General features: G+C 42.2%; 2 protein-coding genes across 22 annotated transcripts in view; both read right to left on the reverse strand.

The window, feature by feature from the left end:
- LOC126983629 (nascent polypeptide-associated complex subunit alpha, muscle-specific form-like) overlaps positions 1-3,820 on the reverse strand; it is a 4,913-nt gene extending 1,093 nt beyond the window's left edge. The window contains exons 1-2 of the mRNA XM_050836500.1: positions 3,181-3,820; positions 1-3,121 (exon numbers count right to left, since the gene is read on the reverse strand). The exon at positions 1-3,121 is cut by the window's left edge and continues 1,093 nt beyond it. Coding sequence (XP_050692457.1) covers positions 1-886 — 886 coding nt within the window. The 5' untranslated portion in view covers positions 887-3,121; positions 3,181-3,820. The remainder of the gene's footprint in view (positions 3,122-3,180) is intronic.
- The window catches only part of LOC126983627 (serine/threonine-protein kinase WNK1-like), a 167,535-nt gene that overhangs the window by 58,378 nt on the left and 89,114 nt on the right, over positions 1-20,043 (reverse strand). For all 21 annotated transcript variants that reach the window (XM_050836489.1, XM_050836487.1, XM_050836495.1 and 18 more), the window contains 4 exons: positions 13,014-13,186; positions 10,380-10,600; positions 7,347-7,504; positions 3,827-3,915 (listed from right to left, as the gene is read on the reverse strand). In XM_050836489.1, the coding sequence (XP_050692446.1) occupies positions 3,827-3,915; positions 7,347-7,504; positions 10,380-10,600; positions 13,014-13,186 (641 nt within the window). The remainder of the gene's footprint in view (positions 1-3,826; positions 3,916-7,346; positions 7,505-10,379; positions 10,601-13,013; positions 13,187-20,043) is intronic.

Raw genomic sequence — 20,043 nt, forward strand, 5'->3', positions numbered from 1 at the left:
TCCCCAGCTGTGGGCTGGAGTAACACAGCAAGGGGCTGCTGGGCTTGCGCTGGCGTCGGATGTCTTCCCCGGGCTGGGGCAGCTCCCCCTCCAGGTCGCTGGGCCTGGGGGGGAGGTGGGTGGAGTAGGACCTGGTGCGGAGCTGGGGAAGTTTGGGGGAGGATGGGGGCTGGGGGAGGGCCGGCCAGCCTTCAGCGAGGGGGTCTGAGGAGCGGCGGTAGAGTGGGGAGGATGGGGTGGCGGGGAGCTCAGGCCGTGGGGGAGGGGTGGGCCATGGGCTGGGGTTTGGCGGGGAGAAGGGGTAGCACACGGCGGGGCGCACGGGGCTGACCCGGGTGCAGGAACAGCTGCTGGTGTGGGGTTGGGGTTGGGGCTGGAGGTGGGGTGCGGGGGACCAGCAGGCCGTGGGTGTGGCCATTGGTGTGGGTGTGCCGCAGCGCCCGGCACCCTCCCTGGGGCTGCCGGCCATGGTGAACATTGTGGCGGCCGAGGACACAAAGTCAACGCTGTGAGGCTGCCGGGGCGGCGGGGAGGCCGGCGAGGGGGCGTTCAGGAGCACATAGGAGGGGGGGAGGTACAGGGCTTGGCAGAGGAGTGGCGTGCTGGCAGGGGGGGCGGCAGGGGGGGGTGTGGGGCTGAGGGGGTACCACGCAGCACACTCCTGGCTGGGTCGCTGGCAGGACACACACTCAGACACCTCGCGCTGCACCACAAACCCTCGCTGGAAGTTGCTCTCGCTGTACACCCTTCTGAGGACCGGGGCGAGGCAGGGGCTGGCCACACCCTGCCTGGAGAGGGGCCGAGGCAGGGGGTCCAGGCTCGGCGCACGTCCCTGCACCCCTAACACGTCCTGCACCTCATAGCTCACAACTCGCTGGTTCATCATCCTCTGTACAGCCCACGGCACTCATCCACACGACACAGGACTCAGGGGGATGGATAACACCATCCTGAAGTGTCCCCCATCACAAGGTAGTCACAAGGCTCACTACATACACATAAGACACAGCAGGAACTCAAAAGCCCCCTGATCAATCCAGTCCACTTATATTCCAACTGTCCTCCACTTCCCTTCCGCTGGTTGTGTGTTTATGTAACGGAGGTGGAGGCAGCGGAGACGGATGCAATTCTAACTGGAGTCGAGGCCCGCCGCGAGAAAACTGGCTCTAGGGAAGTCAGACCCAGCGTGGCGTCACACTCAGACCTCGGTGTTGTGTTACGGTGACATTCCTCCTTCCTTGCTGAGCCCATAATCCACACACACACACACACACACACACATACGCCTATCTCCTTACTTCTTCCTCCTTCCCCTTTCCCCTTCTCCCTCCCTCTCCTTTCTCTCCTTTCCCTTTCTGTTCTTCCCTTCCTCTCCTTCTCTCTTCCCTTTCTCTCTCTTTTTCTTCTCCTTTCCTCACTTCCCCTTCCTCCCTTCCTCTTCCCTCTCCGTTCCTCTCCCTCTCTCTTCCCTTTCTCTCTCTTTTTCTTCTCCTCTCCTCACTTCCCTTCCTCCCTTCCTCTTCCCTCTCTGTTACTCTCCCTTCCCTTTCTCTCTCTTTTTCTTCCCCTTTCCTCACTTCCCCTTCCTCCCTTCCTCTTCCCTCTCCGTTCCTCTCCTTTCCCTCTCCCTCTCTCTTCCCTTTCCCTCTCCTTACTTCCCCTTCCCGAGGAGACACTCATTAGAACTCGACTGACCCGCTCTGTAACCTTTAGAAATTGTTAATGTGAGAAGCAGTAGTGTTTTATGATACCAACCTTCATGTTCTTGTGTTAGAGGAATGCAAAGGAGAAAGAAATGAAAAAGATATTGTGGGCCAGGAAGCAAAAGTGTGTCACCTGTTTTTGTTGTTTTGGGCGTTTCAAGACAACCTGATCAACCTGTCTGCCACGCTCTCCTCTTCCTCTTCCACTTGTACCCTCCTCCTCCTCCTCCTCCTCCTTCCATTACATCACTCCTCCTTTTTAAAACCAGTGTGATGAGAATGTAGATATAATGCAGTTCCTCTCCGTTACCTTACGTCTCCCCTATCTGACTCCCCCTCCTGTCCCTTCCTGGTTAGCCCTATCCTTCCCTATCCCTTGCTGTCTGTCCTTCATCCCTATCCTTCTCTATCCCTTCTTCATCTATCTTCCTCTCCCTTCCTTCCATTCCTTCCTTCTCCTTCTCCCTTTCCTCCCTTCCTTCTTAACCCCCCCTCCTCCCTATTCTTTCCCTTTTTTTCTCTCCCTTCCTCCTCCTCTCTCTCTCCTCCCTTCCTTCATAATCCTCCCTTTCTTCTCTCCCTTTCTCACCCTATTCTTCTCTCCCTCCCTACCATTCCTTCCTCCTCCTCCTCCTCTTCCCAGCTCTCTCCTTTTCCCTCTCCTCCCTTCCTTCTTAATCCTCCCTCCTCCCTACCATTCCTTCCTCACCTCCTCCTCCTCCTCCTCCTCCTCTTCCCCTCTCTCCCTCTCCTCCCTCCCTTCCTGTCCCCTATCCCCTTATCACCCTAATCTCAAGGTGAACTAGGGTGAAATTGACCTTGTTTATCTGCTTTTTATCTTGCTATGTATCTTTTCTTGGGTAATATTATCTTGTTTTGATGTTTTTGTTTACTTGTGTTTTTCTTACTTGCTTTGTCCTCATTTTCTGATTTTCTTGTTTTTATTTTTTTTATTTGTTTTTTTATTTTTTATTTGTCTTCTTTTTTGCATTTTCACTTTTTTCTTTTTTCTTTCTATCTTTTCTTTCTTAGTTTCATTTTTTTTCCTCTTTTTTTCCTTCTCTTTCTTTCTGTTTCAATCTTTTTTTCCTCTTTTTTTCCTTCTCTTTCTTTGTTTCAATCTTTTTTTCCTCTTTTTTTCCTTCTTTCTTTGTTTCAATCTTTTTTTCCTCTTTTTTTCCTTCTCTTTCTATCTTTTCCTTCTCTTTTCTTTCTAGTCTCAATCTTTTTCTTTCCTCTTTTTTCCTTCTCTTTCTATCTTTTCCTTCTCTTTTCTTTCTAGTTTCAATATTTTTCTCCTCTTTTTCTTTCTCTTTGCACTTTCTTTCATTTTATTTTCTTCCTTTCTTTCCTTTAAACACTTTTTCTTTATATTTTCCTATCCAAGCTTTCTTTCCTTCCTTCCTTCCTTTCCGCACCTTTCCTCTGTACGTTTTCCAATCCAAGCTTTCTTTCCTTCCTTCCTTCCTTTCCGCACCTTTCCTACGTACATTTTCCGATCCAAGAGGAAAACGCAAGGCGGGGAAACTATAGTATTTTTCTCCCTTACAAGAAAGAACGGAGAGAAGAAACAGAGGAAGAGAAATAAAATAAAATAAAAAACAAAGGAAGAATATGTAGAAAAAATATGGAGAAGAAAGGAAATTAAGAGAAAGAGGAAGAGGAGAAAAGGAAGAAGCTGGAAAAAGAAACAGGAAAAAAATAAGAGGAGGAAAAAGACTGAAACTGCGGAAGGAAAAGATGAAGACGGAGAAAAAGGGAAAATGCAAAAGGAAGAAAGAAAAATGAAAAAAAAGTGCGGGAAAAAAAAATTAATAGCAAAACGGAAAATATGAGAAAAAAAAAAGATTGAAGACTGAAAAGATTAAAACCAGACACGGGGTAACCATAATCTGTAATCGCAATCAATTAGTTTTTCAAGTAATCATAATTGTAATCAAGTACCCAATTATTTTCCTAAGTAATCGAAATCGTAATTAAATACATAACATAACAAATCACCCGATGTCTGATTGAAACTGCAGAGAAAAGACAAAAGAAAGGATATGCAGAGGAAGAAGGCGGCAGGGGCAGAATGTGATCAAAATGGGCCGAGGGGATGAAAAAAATTTGCACACCCTCACCTCTCTGCGTTGTGTAGGCGAGTGCACCAATCCACAATGTACTTCACGTCCTCGTCCTCGATCTTCAGGAAGCTCTGAGGCCGCACACCCTGGGGAGGAAGAGGAGACTGGTGATGGCGGCACGGGCGGGAATGATAAGGATGAAGAAAGGGAACAGAGGAGAGGTAAAGAGACGAGAATGGAAGTGAAGGAAGAAGCGGAAGGAGAAAGGAGGTGGGGTGAGGAATGAAGTTAAAGAAAGGGAATGGAAATGTAAAAAGTGGTTAGTTGCAGAGAGAGGACAGGGGCGAGATGAAGAGATGAGAATTAGTGATGATGGAAGGAAGAAGAGGAATGAAAAGAGGAGAAAGGAGGTACAGTGAGGAAGAAAGTTGCATAAGGAGAATAATGTAAAAAGTGGTTAGTTGCAGAGAGAGGAAAGGGGCGAGGTGAAGAGATGAGAATTAGTGATGATGGAAGGAAGAAGAGGAATGAAAAGAGGAGGAAGAAGGAGGTACAGTGAGAAATGAAGAAGAATAAAGGGAATAGAGAAATGTAAAAGTTGGTTAGCTGCAGAGAGGGGAAAGGGGCGAGGTGAAGAGATGAGAATTAGTGATGATGGAAGGAAGAAGGGGAACGAAAAGAGGAGAAAGGAGGAGGTACGGTGAGGAATGAAGAATAATAAAGGGAATAGAGAAATGTAAAAATTGGTTAGTTGCAGAGAGAGGACAGGGGCGAGGTGAAGAGATGAGAATTAGTGATGATGGAAGGAAGAAGAGGAACAAAAAGAGGAGAAAGAAGGAGGTGTGGTGAGGAATGAAGAAGAATAAAGGGAATAGAGAAATGTAAAAGGTGGTTAGTTGCAGAGAGGGGATACAGGTGAGGAGACGAGAATTCTGCTGATGGATGAAGGGGAAAGAAAACAGAAGGGGAGATCACAAGACAGGTCAATTTCAGGTGGAGAGGCATCCTGATACTCTCCTCCTTAAGAGTCCAAGGCGTAGTGTAACGTCCTGAATTTCCTCTTTACTATACTCCCACACAACGTCTGCATGTAACGAAACACACGAGAATTTAATCCAGACAAGGAAAGGTTTTGCCGGCGCCGGGATCGAACCTGCGACCAGCGAGACGGGAGAGCCACTCCTTAACCCTCTCATGGACCATAAGTTTCAATAAGTTTTCTTTTCCGTGCTCATTTGTAAAGTCCGGTCTCTCGCCGGCTCCAGTCAGTTTTTTAGCGCGCCAAAATATTTTGTTTCTCAGCTATTTTCCTCCCCAAAACCTGCATTTATCATTGTACATGGTATATCAATGACTTCGCTATTTGTTGTAGTTTTTATGAATCAGTAAAAAAAAACTTACACTCGAGCAAAAAATGACGCCATTGGCATGAATATAAGTATTTAGAAATAATAATTTTGGTCAAATGGACACCAATGGCTCTAAAAATATATACATGGCATTGGCGTCCAAGTGCAAGGCCAAAGAGGCAGCCCCATCGCAGAGTGAGTTATGGGAGGCTGGCCCGTCAGGTACGTCAGCTGCACTACAGTAGGCAAGAGGAAATACAGACAAAGGGAGGCTGTTCCAGAGTTAACCAGCGGAAGGGATGAGAGAATGAAGATGCTCTTGCAGAAGGGATATGGATGGTACAGGGATGAGATCTGGATGGAATAGGGAATAGGGAGAGAATGTCAACAGCTCCGTCACAGCACCAAATCTTCCTGAACCTTACCCACCCAATCTTCCTCATCCTTACCCACCCAATCTTCCTCATCTTTACCCACCCAATCTTCCTGAACCTTACCCACCCAATCTTCCTGAACCTTACCCACCCAATCTTCCTGAACCTTACCCACCCAATCTTCCTGAACCTTACCCACCCAATCTTCCTGAACCTTACCCACCCAATCTTCCTGAACCTTACCCACCCAATCTTCCTCATCCTTACCCACCCAATCTTCCTGAACCTTACCCACCCAATCTTCCTGAACCTTACCCACCCAATCTTCCTGAACCTTACCCACCCAATCACCAACTCTTCCTGAACCTTACCCACCCAATCTTCCTGAACCTTACCCACCCAATCTTCCTGAACCTTACCCACCCAATCTTCCTGAACCTTACCCACCCAATCTTCCTCATCCTTACCCACCCAATCACCAACTCTTCCTGAACCTTACCCACCCAATCTTCCTGAACCTTACCCACCCAATCTTCCTGAACCTTACCCACCCAATCTTCCTGAACCTTTCACACCCAATCTTCCTGAACCTACCCACCTAATCTTCCTGAACCTTACCCACCCAATCTTCCTGAACCTTACCCACCCAATCTTCCTGAACCTTACCCACCCAATCTTCCTGAACCTTACCCACCCAATCTTCCTGAACCTTACCCAATCTTCCTCATCCTAACCCACCCACTCCCCAACTCTTCCTGAACCTTACCCACCCAATCTTCCTGAACCTTACCCACCCAATCTTCCTGAACCTTACCCACCCAATCTTCCTCATCCTTACCCACCCAATCTTCCTGAACCTTACCCACCCAATCTTCCTGAACCTTACCCACCCAATCTTCCTGAACCTTACCCACCCAATCTTCCTCATCCTTACCCACCCAATCTTCCTGAACCTTACCCACCCAATCTTCCTCATCCTTACCCACCCAATCTTCCTCATCCTTACCCACCCAATCTTCCTCATCCTTACCCACCCAATCTTCCTGAACCTTACCCACCCAATCTTCCTGAACCTTACCCACCCAATCTTCCTGAACCTTACCCACCCAATCTTCCTGAACCTTACCCACCCAATCTTCCTGAACCTTACCCACCCAATCTTCCTGAACCTTACCCACCCAATCTTCCTGAACCTTACCCACCCAATCTTCCTGAACCTTACCCACCCAATCTTCCTGGACCTTACCCACCCAATCTTCCTCATCCTTACCCACCCAATCACCAACTCTTCCTGAACCTTAACCACCCAATCTTCCTGAACCTTACCCACCCAATCTTCCTGAACCTTACCCACCCAATCTTCCTCATCCTTACCCACCCAATCTTCCTCATCCTTACCCACCCAATCACCAACTCTTCCTGAACCTTACCCACCCAATCTTCCTGAACCTTACCCACCCAATCTTCCTGAACCTTACCCACCCAATCTTCCTCATCATTACCCACCCAATCACCAACTCTTCCTGAACCTTACCCACCCAATCTTCCTGAACCTTACCCACCCAATCTTCCTCATCATTACCCACCCAATCACCAACTCTTCCTGAACCTTACCCACCCAATCTTCCTCATCCTTACCCACCCAATCTTCCTCATCATTACCCACCCAATCACCAACTCTTCCTGAACCTTACCCACCCAATCTTCCTCATCCTTACCCACCCAATCTTCCTCATCCTTACCCACCCAATCACCAACTCTTCCTGAACCTTACCCACCCAATCTTCCTGAACCTTACCCACCCAATCTTCCTCATCCTTACCCACCCAATCACCAACTCTTCCTCGTCCTTACCGTGGTGACTTTCTTGTAGATCTGTGCCGGGCCGGAGCACTCCTTGTAGGGGTACTCCAGCGTGGCCATCTCCATCATGCACATCCCGAAGGCGTACACGTCCACCATCTCGTCGTAGTGCTCCTCGTAGACCTCGGGGGCCATGAACTCTGGGGTGCCTGTGGGGGGGAGAACGGGTGAGTATGGGGGGTAATTTTTTTCCTCCTTTCCTTCTCTTTTCCTTTCTTTCTGCACTTTCTTTTTTTACATTTTCTTCTTATTTTGTTATCAAGGGGAAAATAAATAAAGGTCGGCAAAAAAAGGGTTTGTGTGTGTGGGAAATGAAATGCAATAATGATAATAATAATAATAATAATAATAATAATAATAATAATAATAATAATAATAATAATAATAATAATAATAATAATAATAATATGGACTTTTATCTAACTGATCTTTCATTCTTAGCATTCAGAATAAAAGAACAAAGAGAAGAAAAAGGAAGAAGAGGAAAGGGAAGTGGAGACAAAGGAGGAAGAGGAAGAGGAGGAGGAGGAGGAGGAGTAGGCACACACACACACACACACACACACACACACAGAGGGAGGGAAGTAATGCAAGTTATGAATAGAGAGAGACCAGTAACCTTGAATCTACTACCTCCCTCCTCCTCCTCCTCCTCTTCTTCTTCTTCTTCTTCTTCTTCTTCCTCCTCCTCTGTCTACTCTACCTCCTCTTCCTCCTTCTTTCTATACATCCTGTTCCTACTTCTTCCTCTTCCTCTTCTTCTTCTTCTTCTTCTTCTTCTCTTCTTTCTACTCCCTATCTTTCCAATCTCCATACCTCATCTTCCTCCTCCTCCTCCTCTTCTTCCAATCTTCCATATCTCCTTTCCCCCCTCCTCCTCCTCCTCCTCTTCCTTCTACTCTTCATACTTTCTCCTCTTCCACCTTCACCTTTCTCTACCTCCTCCTCCTCCTCCTCCTCCTCCTCCTCTTCCATGCCCTGTGTCCTTTCCGTTGTCTATAATTAACCTTCAAGTCATATATTTTGGTTGAATCTCATTACAGGGGAGTTTGTGGTATTTGATCCTGTTTAAGAGTCTGTTGGTAGATTCTGGGAGGTTTGATAGATGGATCACTGTCTGTCTGCCTGTCTGTGTGTCTGTCTGTCTGTCTGTCTGGCGCTGATTAGATTTGACACATGATCTTCTTTCTATTGTTATTCCTAATCCTAATCCTAATCCTTATTCCCATTCCTTGCTCTTGTTTGTCTTAATCTTTACCCTTTTAAACATTCAAAACAGACTTGATATATGACCTTCTTCCTTCTTCCTTCTTCCTATTCCTTATTCTCATTCTTCTTCTTAATCTTTATCTTTCTATGCATCCAAAACACACCTGAATAGTACATGTCCTTCTATTCCTTCTTCCTATCTCTATTCCTTCTTCCTATTCTTCTTCCTATCTCTATTCCTTCTTCCTATTCTTCTTCCTATCTCTATTCCTTCTTCCTATTCTTCTTCCTATCTCTATTCCTTCTTCCTATTCTTCTTCCTATCTCTATTCCTTCTTCCTATTCTTCTTCCTATCTCTATTCCTTCTTCCTATTCTTCTTCCTATCTCTATTCCTTCTTCCTATCTCTATTCCTCCTTCCTATCTCTATTCCTTTTTTCTATTCTTCTTCCTATCTCTATTCCTTCTTCCTATTCTTCTTCCTATCTCTATTCCTTCTTCCTATCTCTATTCCTTCTTCCTATTCTTCTTCCTATCTCTATTCCTTCTTCCTATTCCTTCTTCCTATCTCTATTCCTTTTTTCTATTCTTCTTCCTATCTCTATTCCTTCTTCCTATCTCTATTCCTTCTTCCTATCTCTATTCCTTCTTCCTATTCCTTCTTCCTATCTCTATTCCTTTTTTCTATTCTTCTTCCTATCTCTATTCCTTCTTCCTATCTCTATTCCTTCTTCCTATTCTTCTTCCTATCTCTATTCCTTTTTTCTATTCTTCTTCCTATCTCTATTCCTTCTTCCTATTCTTCTTCCTATCTCTATTCCTTCTTCCTATTCTTCTTCCTATCTCTATTCCTTCTTCCTATCTATTCCTTCTTCCTATTCTTCTTCCTATCTCTATTCCTTCTTTCTATTCTTCTTCCTATCTCTATTCCTTCTTCCTATCTTTATTCCTTCTTCCTATTCTTCTTCCTATCTCTATTCCTTCTTCCTATTCTTCTTCCTATCTCTATTCCTTCTTCCTATTCTTCTTCCTATCTCTATTCCTTCTTCCTATTCCTTCTTCCTATCTCTATTCCTTCTTTCTATCTCTATTCCTTCTTCCTATTCTTCTTCCTATCTCTATTCCTTCTTCCTATTCTTCTTCCTATCTCTATTCCTTCTTCCTATTCTTCTTCCTATCTCTATTCCTTCTCCCTATTCTTCTTCCTATCTCTATTCCTTCTTCCTATTCTTCTTCCTATCTCTATTCCTTCTTCCTATTCTTCTTCCTATCTCTATTCCTTCTTCCTATTCTTCTTCCTATCTCTATTCCTTCTTCCTATTCTTCTTCCTATCTCTATTCCTTCTTCCTATTCTTCTTCCTATCTCTATTCCTTCTTCCTATTCCTTCTTCTTATCTCTATTCCTTCTTCCTATTTTTCTTCCTATCTCTATTCCTTCTTCCTATTCTTCTTCCTATCTCTATTCCTTCTTCCTATTCCTTCTTCTTATCTCTATTCCTTCTTCCTATTCTTCTTCCTATCTCTATTCCTTCTTCCTATTCTTCTTCCTATCTCTATTCCTTCTTCCTATTCCTTCTTCTTATCTCTATTCCTTCTTCCTATCTCTATTCCTATCTCTATTCCTTCTTCCTATCTCTATTCCTTCTTCCTATTCTTCTTCCTATCTCTATTCCTTCTCCCTATTCTTCTTCCTAATTTCTACACATTCAAAACAGACCTGATGGTAAACGGCGTTCCTCCTATTCCTTTTCCTATCATTCCCCCTTCTAACTCTAAACACATTCACACTTTCCTCTGTCCTTTCCTTCACTCACCGATAACGGACTTGGCACAGGAGCGGTTCTTGAGGGTGGCCAGGCCGAGGTCGCCGATCTTGACGGAACCGGTGGTGCCCGTGACGAAGATGTTGTCGCACTTGAGGTCGCGGTGGATGATGGGCGGCGAGCGGGAGTGGAGGAACTGCAGCCCCTTCAGGATCTGCCGGCACCAACTCTTGAGCACCTTCAGGTTGACTTTGCGAAGCCGACGGAGATACCTGAGGGGGGAGGAGGCCGTGAGGGGGGGTGGCGTAGATAAAAACAAGTGAATAAATGAAGAAAAAATGAAAAAATAATGAAAAGATGAGGAAAAATTAAGAAGGATGACATAAAGGGGGGGGCGTAAACAAAACAAGTGAATAAATGAAGAAAAATGAAAAAATAATGAAAAGATGAGGAAAAATTAAGAAGGATGACATAAGGGGGGGGTGGCGTAAATAAAAAATAAGTGAATAAATGAAGAAAAAATGATAAAATAATGAAAAGATGAGGAAAAATTAAGAAGGATGAAATAAGGGGGGGGCGTAAATAAAAACAACTGAATCAATGAAAAAATGAAAAAATAATGAAAAGATGAGGAAAAATGAAGAAGGATGACATAAGGGGGCGTAAATAAAACAAGTGAATAAATGAAGAAAAATGAAAAATAATGAAAAGGGGAGGAAAAATTAAGAAGGATGACATAAGGGGGGGGGGGGGTAAATAAAAACAAGTGAATAAATGAAGAAAAAATGAAAAAAAAATTAAAAGATGAGGAAAAATTAAGAAGGATGACATAAGGTGGGGGGCGTAAATAAAACAAGTGAATAAATGAAGAAAAATGAAAAATAATGAAAAGATGAGGAAAATTAAGAAGGATGACATAAGAATTGGGGGTGGCGTAAATAAAAAATAAGTGAATAAATGAAGAAAAAATGAAAAAATAATGAAAAGGGGAGGAAAAATTAAGAAGGATGACATAAGGGGGGGGGGGGGTGGCGTAAATAAAAACAAGTGAATAAATGAAGAAAAAATGAAAAAATAATGAAAAGGGGAGGAAAAATTAAGAAGGATGACATAAGTGTGGGGGGGGCGGAAATAAAAACAAGTGAATAAATGAAGAAAAATGAAAAATAATGAAAAGATGAGGAAAAATTAAGAAGGATGACATAAGAGGCGTAAACAAAACAAGTGAATAAATGAAGAAAAATGAAAAATAATGAAAAGATGAGGAAAATTAAGAAGGATGACATAAGAGGTAAATAAAAACAAGTGAATAAATGAAGAAAAAATGAAAAAATAATGAAAAGGGGAGGAAAAATTAAGAAGGATGACATATGGGGGGGGGGGGGGTAAATAAAAACAAGTGAAAAAATGAATAAAAAATTAAAAAATAATGAAAAGGGGAGGAAAAATTAAGAAGGATGACATAAGGGGGGTGGGGGGGGTGGGGGGCGTAAATAAAAACAAGTGAATAAATGAAGAAAAAATGAAAAAATAATGAAAAGATGAGGAAAAATTAAGAAGGATGACATATAGAGGGAAAAGAAAGGAGGAAAAGATGAACAAAGTGAGTAATTGAGGAGTAATAATCACATCAAAATAATTAGTGATGGAAGAATTAGCCTGTGGGGGGAGGAGGGCGTGAGGGGGGGAAGGGGGGCAACAAATTATAAAGAAAAAAGAAAGGAGAATGTGAACAAAGTGAAGAAATGAAGAATAACATGCAAAACAATAACTAGGTGGATGAGCAACACAAATGGAAGGTGAGTAACAGTCCTAAGAGAGAGAGGAAGGGAGATTAGGAGATGAGTCACAAGGAAAGAAGGGAGAGTATGTGGAAGGGATGAGAGGAAGGGACGGGAGAGGATGTGGAAGAGAAGGGAGAGGATGTGGAAGGGATGAGAGGAAGGGAAGGGAGAGGATGTGGAAGGGAAGGGAGAGGATGTGGAAGAGAAGGGAGAGGATGTGGAAGGGATGAGAGGAAGGGAAGGGAGAGGATGTGGAAGAGAAGGGAGAGGATGTGGAAGGGATGAGAGGAAGGGAAGGGAGAGGATGTGGAAGGGAAACTAGGATATGAGTCACAGGGGAAGAAAGAGGAGGAAGAGGAAGGGGTGAGTCACATCCTTGAGGGGGAAACAAATGAAGAAAAAAATCCCAGCAATTCTTTAGTGACATAGATGGGAAATTGGGTGACTGTTTCCCCCTTCTATATCATTCTATTTGTTCTCTCTCTCTCTCTCTCTCTCTCTCTCTCTCTCTCTCTCTCTCTCTCTCTCTCTCTCTCTCTCTCTCCTCTTCCTTCTCCTCCTCCTCCTTTATCTCCCTTCTCCCATTCTCCTCCATCCTTCATAAGGGTGCCAAGGGATCATCAACAGTGCTTCCCTTCACATCCCTTCCTCTACTCACTGTTAAGGGTGCCAAAAGACCATCAACAGTGCTTCCCTTCACATCCCTTCCTCTACTCACTGTTAAGGGTGCCAAAAGACCATCAACAGTGCTTCCCTTCACATCCCTTCCTCTACTCACTGTTAAGGGTGCCAAAAGACCATCAACAGTGCTTCCCTTCACATCCCTTCCTCTACTCTGATGTTTCCAGATGCAATAGTCCCTTCCCTCACATCCCTTGCACATCCCTCCCCTTCTACTCACTGTTTCAGGGTGCCAGACGTCATGAGCTCAGTGACCAGGACGATGCACCTCCTCTTGGCACTGTGCACCTCCCAGTAGTCGTAGAAGCGCACTATGTTAGGGTGCTGCAGCCCCTTCAGCATCTCGGCCTCCTCACGGAATCGGAGACGCTCATTCTTGTTCCATTTGCGCTCCTGAAGTGGGAATAGAGGTGGTTAGGTTAGGTTAGGTTAGGTTGGTGGTGTGTGGTGGTGGTGGTATTGGTGGTGGTGGTATGTGAAAGTAAGGTAGGGTAAGGTTAGGTTAGGTTAGTGGTGTGTGGTGGTGGTGGTGGTGGTGACTGGTGGTGGTATGTGGAAGTAGGGCAAGGTAAGGTAAGGTAAGGTTAGGTTAGGTTAGTGGTGTGTGGTGGTGGTATGTGGAAGTAGGATAAGGTATGGTAAGGTAAGGTAAGGTAAGGTAAGGTAAGGTAAGGTAATGGTGGTGGTGGTATGTGGAATTAGGGTAGGGTTAGGCAAGGTAAGGTAAGGTAAGGTAAGGTAAGGTAAGGTTAGGTAAGGTTAGGTTAGGTTAGTGGTGTGTGGTGGTGGTGGTGGTGGTGACTGGTGGTGAGAGGGAAGAGGATGGTAGTTTGTGGTGTGTGTGTGTGTGTGTGAGAGAGAGAGAGAGAGAGAAGAGAGAGGAAAAAAAGATAATGATGCAAAGGAGGAGGAGGCGGAGGAAGCGAGGAGGGGAAGTATACCTGGGATTTCACCTGTTAATTAGCTGAGTGTGTGTGTGTGTGTGTGTGTGTGTGTGTGTGTGTGTGTGTGTGTGTGTGTGTGTGTTATATATAATCTCCTAAACCCTATGCGAGTATTATAATAGCTCTCTCTCTCTCTCTCTCTCTCTCTCTCTCTCTCTCTCTCTCTCTCTCTCTCTCTCTCTCTCTCTCACGTCGACACACACACACACACACACACCCTGCCTTGCATTACGTGTGTGTGTGTGTGTGTGTGTGTGTGTGTGTGTGTGTGAGAGAGAGAGAGATGTTATAATACACGCATAGGGTTTAGGAGATAATACACACACACACACACACACACACACACACACACACACACACACACGATAACGGATTAAGTTTGATATGGAGAGAGAGAGAGAAAAATCCGCCCGTTATCCTCACGCACTCACTCTATGCGAAGGTCTCTCTCTCTCTACTTACACCTTATCAACTCAGGGTCTTCCCACTCTCACTCTTTGTCTGTCTGTCTGTCTGTCTGTCTGTGTGTCTGTCTATCTATGTCTGTGTGTGTGTGTGTGTGTGTGTGTGTGTGTGTGTGTGTGTGTGTGTGTGTGTGTGTGTGTGTGTGTCTGTCTGTCTGTGTCTGTCAATCTATCTGTCTGTCTGTGTCTGTCAATCTATCTGTCTGTCTGTGTGTCTGTCTGTCTGTGTGTGTGTGTGTGTGTGTGTGTGTGTGTGTGTGTGTGTGTGTGTGTGTGTGTGTGTGTGTGTGTGTGTGTGTGTCTGTCTGTCTGTCTGTCTGTCTGTCTGTGTGTGTGTGTGTGTGTGTGTGTGTGTGTCTGTCTGTCTGTCTGTCTGTCTGTCTGTCTGTCTGTGTGTGTGTGTGTGTGTTTGTATGTCTGTCTGTCTGTCTGTCTGTGTCTGTCTGTCTCGTCTTTCAGTTTGGTCTAATTTACTTTTTACATTTTCTTCCTTTCTTTTCTTTTCCTTTTTCCTACCTCTTCCTCCTCCTCCTCCTCCTCCTCCTTTTCTTCCTCCGTTATATATTTTTCTCTTTCCCGTTTCTCTCTCTTACACACACACACACACACACACACACACACACACACTCATTGTTCCCTCCCTTTATTCTTTCCTTTCCTTTCTATTCCTGTTTATCTCATTTTCTACACTTCCCTATTCTCATTTTCCTTTTTGCTGCCTCTCCGTTTATTCTTTCCTTTCCTTTCTATTCCTTTATTTATCTTATTTTCTATACTCTTCTATTCTTCTTTCCTTTTTGCTGCCCCTCCGTTTATTCTTTCCTTTCCTTTCTATTCCTTTATTTATCTTATTTTCTATACTCTTCTATTCTTCCTTCCTTTTTGCTGCCTTGAAGACCCCCACCTATCAATCCCATTACCGTATCAACCCTTCAATTCTACCATTCAATTTCCTAATCTACTTCATCAATGCTCTTTATTTTTATCATATTTCTACTTCCCTGCTCTATTTTTTCTCTAGTCTATCTTATTTTCTTCCTTTCTCCTTTCCTTCTCCCTTCTTCTCCTTCTTCCCCTTTCTCTCGTATTTCTTTATTTCTTCTTGTGTGTTCATTTTGGTTAGTTCCTCTTCCTGTTTGCAATCGTTTTCTTCTCTCTCTCTCTCTCTCTCTCTCTCTCTCTCTCTCTCTCTCTCTCTCTCTCTCTCTCTCTCTCTCTCTCTCTCTCTCTCTCCTTCGTATAGTTCAGGATTACGAAACATTTTATTTATTTATTTTCATTTTCTTCTAACTTTTTTTTCATTGACACCCTGAATCCTCTCTCTCTCTCTCTCTCTCTCTCTCTCTCTCTCTCTCTCTCTCTCTCTCTCTCTCTCTCTCTCTCTCTCTCTCTCTCTCTCTCTCTCCTTGCATTCCTTCCTTCAATACCTTCTAATTTCTTTCCTTGTTTTTTTTTTACTGTTTTTCATTCTTTTCCACACTTCTTTTTCATAGCTTACGGTCTCTCTCTCTCTCTCTCTCTCTCTCTCTCTCTCTCTCTCTCTCTCTCTCTCTCTCTCTCTCTCTCTCTCTCTCTCTCTCTTCACATACATTTCTTTTCTCATTTATCTTTTTCCATTTTCTTTTCATGCACATTTTTTTTTCTCCTATATCTAACGCCCTCTCTCTCTCTCTCTCTCTCTCTCTCTCTCTCTCTCTCTCTCTCTCTCTCTCTCTCTCTCTCTCTCTCTCTCCTTCCCATTAGGCTTGTATCCCCTTCCTCCTCCACTCCATATAGTTAATTTCTCTTACTCATTTAACTTTCACCATTTTTCTTTCATTAGCATAACTTTTTCCTATAACTAACGTTCGTCCTCTCTCTCTCTCTCTCTCTCTCTCTCTCTCTCTCTCTCTCTCTCTCTCTCTCTCTCTCTCTCTCTTTCCAATAGGCTTGTATCCCCTTTCCTCCTTCACCATATAGCTCATACTTATGTAACCCCACTTAACATTGCCCCGTATTTATGTAACATCAAATTTTCAGGTTTTATATAAGTGAGAATGTTTATTTTTACTTTTTTCCTGGTTCTTCATCCTTTCTCTTCTTCTTCCTGTTTATTGATTTTTTTTATATTCTTCGCTTCGTGTTATTTTTCGTATTTGCTTTGTTTTGTTTTTTTCTTTTTTCTTCCTCTTCTCTTCCTTTTTCTTCTCTTTTTCTATGGTCTTCTTCTTCCTTCTCTTTCCGTTTATTGTTTTGTTTTAATTATCCTCTTCGTTTATTCATTTTTTTCCTTTTCCCTTTCTTTTCATTCTTTCTTTTCTCTTCCTCTTTTCCTTTTCCTCTGTTCTTTTCCTCTCCTTCTTTTCCTGTTTATCGTTTTATCTTTATCCTCCTTCTGCGTTTATTCATTCTTTTCCTTATTTCCTCTTTTCATTCTTCCTTTTCTCTTCCTCTTTTCCTTTTTCTCTCTCTTTTCCTCTCCTTCTTTTCCTGTTTATTGTTTTATCTTTATTCTCCTCTTCGTTTATTCATTCTTTTCCTTATTCCCTCTTTTCATTCTTCCTTTCTCTTCCTCTTTTCCTTTTTCTTTCTCTTTTCCTCTGTTCTTTTCCTTTCCTTCTTTTCCTGTTTATTGTTTTATCTTTATTCTCCTCTTCGTTTATTCATTCTTTTCCTTATTCCCTCTTTTCATTCTTCCTTTTCTCTTCTTTTCCTTTTTCTTTTTCTTTTCCTCTCCTTCTTTTCCTGTTTATTGTTTTATCTTTATTCTCCTTCTGCGTTTATTCATTCTTTTCCTTATTCCCTTTATTTTCATTCTTCCTTTCTCTTCCTTTTTCTTTCTCTTTTCCTGTTATTTTCCTTTCCTTCTTTTCCTGTTTACCTATTGTTTTGTTTTAATTCTCTTCTTCGTTTATTCATTATTTTCCTTATTCCCTCTTTTCATTCTTCCTGTTCTTCCTCTTCTTTTCCTTTTCCTTTCTCTTTTCTTCTTTTATTCCATTCTCTTCCTTTTCCTTTCCTTTCCCTTATTTGCTCTTCCTCCTTATCTTCCTTATCCACTTCCTCCTCTTCTTCAGTCTATCCTTTTTCTTCCCTTTCCTTTCCTTCTCCCCTTTCTCTCGTTCTTTTTTTCTTCCTGTGTTTTCATTTCAATTCTCTCCTCTTTCTGTTTCCATCCATTTTCTTCTTCATCTTATCTTTCTCCTTCCTTCCCTTCTATTTCTTCCATTTCTTGCAATTCCTCTTCCTTCCCTTCCCTTCGCTCTCTTTAATATAACATTCCCCTCCTCTCTTTCATATTGCTGTGTTCACTTGTTCTTCTTGTTCTTCTCCTTCCTTCTCTCCTTCCTTCCTTCCTTTCTTTCTTGTTCAATTTCAACGTTTTTTTTTGTTCATTGTTTCCCTCCTAATCCTCCCCCTTCCCTTCCCTTAATATAACATTCCCCTCCTCTCTCTCTCTCATATTGCTGTGTTCTCTTGTTCTTGTTCTTCTCCTTCCTTCCCTCCTTCCTTCCTTCCTTGTTCAATTTCAACGTTTCTTTGTTCATTGTTTTCCTTCCTTTCTCCCTTTCTTTCTTTCTCTCTCTCTCATTCTTCTTTCCATTTAGATATTCAATTTATTATTTCTCTCTCGACTTCTTTCTTCTTTCACTTTTATGCATCCATTTTTATCATTATCTTTTAACTCTTTCTTTTATTTTAGCTTTTTTTTCCTTCATTCACTTCTTTTTTAATCCAACAGTAGATTATTTTCTTTCTTTCACAATCTTTCTTCATTTATTTCATTCTCTTTTCATTCTTTCACAATCTTTCTTCATTTCTTTCATTCTCTTTTCTTTCTTTCACAATCTTTCTTCATTTCTTTCATTCTCTTTTCTTTCTTTCACAATCTTTCTTCCTTTCTTTCATTCTCTTTTCTTTCTTTCACAATCTTTCTTCCTTTCTTTCATTCTCTTTTCATTCTTTCACAATCTTTTCTTCCTTTCTTTCATTCTCTTTTCTTTCTTTCACAATCTTTCTTCATTTCTTTCATTCTCTTTTCTTTCTTTCACAATCTTTTTTTCTTTCTTTCATTCTCTTTTCTTTCTTTCACAATCTTTCTTCCTTTCTTTCATTCTCTTTTCTTTCTTTCACAATCTTTTCTTCATTTCTTTCATTCTCTTTTCTTTCACAATCTTTTTTTCTTTCTTTCATTCTCTCAATCCTTTTTCCTTTCTTTCTTTCACAATCTTTTCTTCCTTTCTTTCATTCTCTTTTCTTTCTTTCACAATCTTTCTTCCTTTCTTTCATTCTCTTTTCTTTCTTTCACAATCTTTCTTCCTTTCTTTCATTCTCTTTTCTTTCTTTCACAATCTTTTCTTCCTTTCTTTCATTCTCTTTTCTTTCTTTCACAATCTTTTCTTCATTTCTTTCATTCTCTTTTCTTTCTTTCACAATCTTTCTTCCTTTCTTTCATTCTCTTTTCTTTCTTTCACAATCTTTTCTTCATTTCTTTCATTCTCTTTTCTTTCTTTCACAATCTTTTTTTAATTTCTTTCATTCTCTTTTCTTTCTTTCACAATCTTTCTTCCTTTCTTTCATTCTCTTTTCTTTCTTTCACAATCTTTCTTCCTTTCTTTCATTCTCTTTTCTTTCTTTCACAATCTTTTCTTCCTTTCTTTCATTCTCTTTTCTTTCTTTCACAATCTTTTTTCCTTTCTTTCATTCTCTCAATCTTTCTTCCTTTCTTTTTTTCACGATCTTTCTTCCTTTCTTTCTTTCACAATCTTTTGTTCATTTCTTTCATTCTCTTTCCTTTCTTTCACAATCTTTCTTCATTTCTTTCATTCTCTTTTCTTTCTTTCACAATCTTTTTTCCTTTCTTTCATTCTCTCAATCTTTTTTCCTTTCATTCTCTTTTCTTTCTTTCACAATCTTTCTTCCTTTCTTTCATTCTCTTTTCTTTCTTTCACAATCTTTCTTCCTTTCTTCCATCCTCTTTCCTTTCTTTCATTCACTTTTAATCCTTTCTCTTCTTCCACCTTTTCTTTCTTCCAAATTTTCATTCTCTCCTTTTTATCTCAATTTCTTCCTATCTTATTTCCCTCCTTACTTTTCATCTCTTCCATTTCCTTTTCTTCTTTCCAGTCTTTCATATCTTTCTTCCTTCCTTCCATTCACTCCTTCAATCCACCATTTTGCGTCCACTAGTATTCAAAAAGCTTAAATGTGAACGCGTGCCGGACAGACTGGTTACCCAATACGTGTTTTCCATAATTATCTCACGTGGATGAGTTTTTTTTAAGAGCAAGGACACACATTCATATATTCACCGCCCCATTCATTAACCCAGTCAGTCAGTCAGTCAGATAGATAAAGCGATAGATATAGATAGCTGGTTAGTCAATCAGTTAGTTAGTTAATTAGTCAAGCAGTCAGTCACTCAAGTCAATTAGTAGGTCAGTCAATCAGTCAACCCACCAGTCAGCCAGTCATTCAGTCAGTCAGTCACCCAACCACCCAAACAGTTAATAAGTCAGTCAGCCAGTCAGTCACCCATACCAGTCAGTCAGTCAGTCACCCATACCAGTCAGTCAGTCAGTCACCCATACCAGTCAGTCAGTCAGTCACCCATACCAGTCAGTCAGTCAGTCACCCATACCAGTCAGTCAGTCAGTCACCCAGTCAGTCCTCGTTGGGTGAGTCACGGGTCCCCCACACACGGCGAGGTCATCAATGGCCCATTCACCCACTTTCACCCGCCTCTCTCTCTCTCTCTCTCTCTCTCTCTCTCTCTCTCTCTCTCTCTCTCTCTCTCTCTCTCTCTCTCTCTCTCTCTCTCTCTCTCTCTCTCTCTCTCATCATTCCTACCTTCATTTCTTAT

This window comes from Eriocheir sinensis, chromosome 54, assembly GCF_024679095.1.
Source record: "Eriocheir sinensis breed Jianghai 21 chromosome 54, ASM2467909v1, whole genome shotgun sequence".
In the NCBI taxonomy this organism is placed as follows: Eukaryota; Metazoa; Arthropoda; class Malacostraca; order Decapoda; family Varunidae; genus Eriocheir; species Eriocheir sinensis.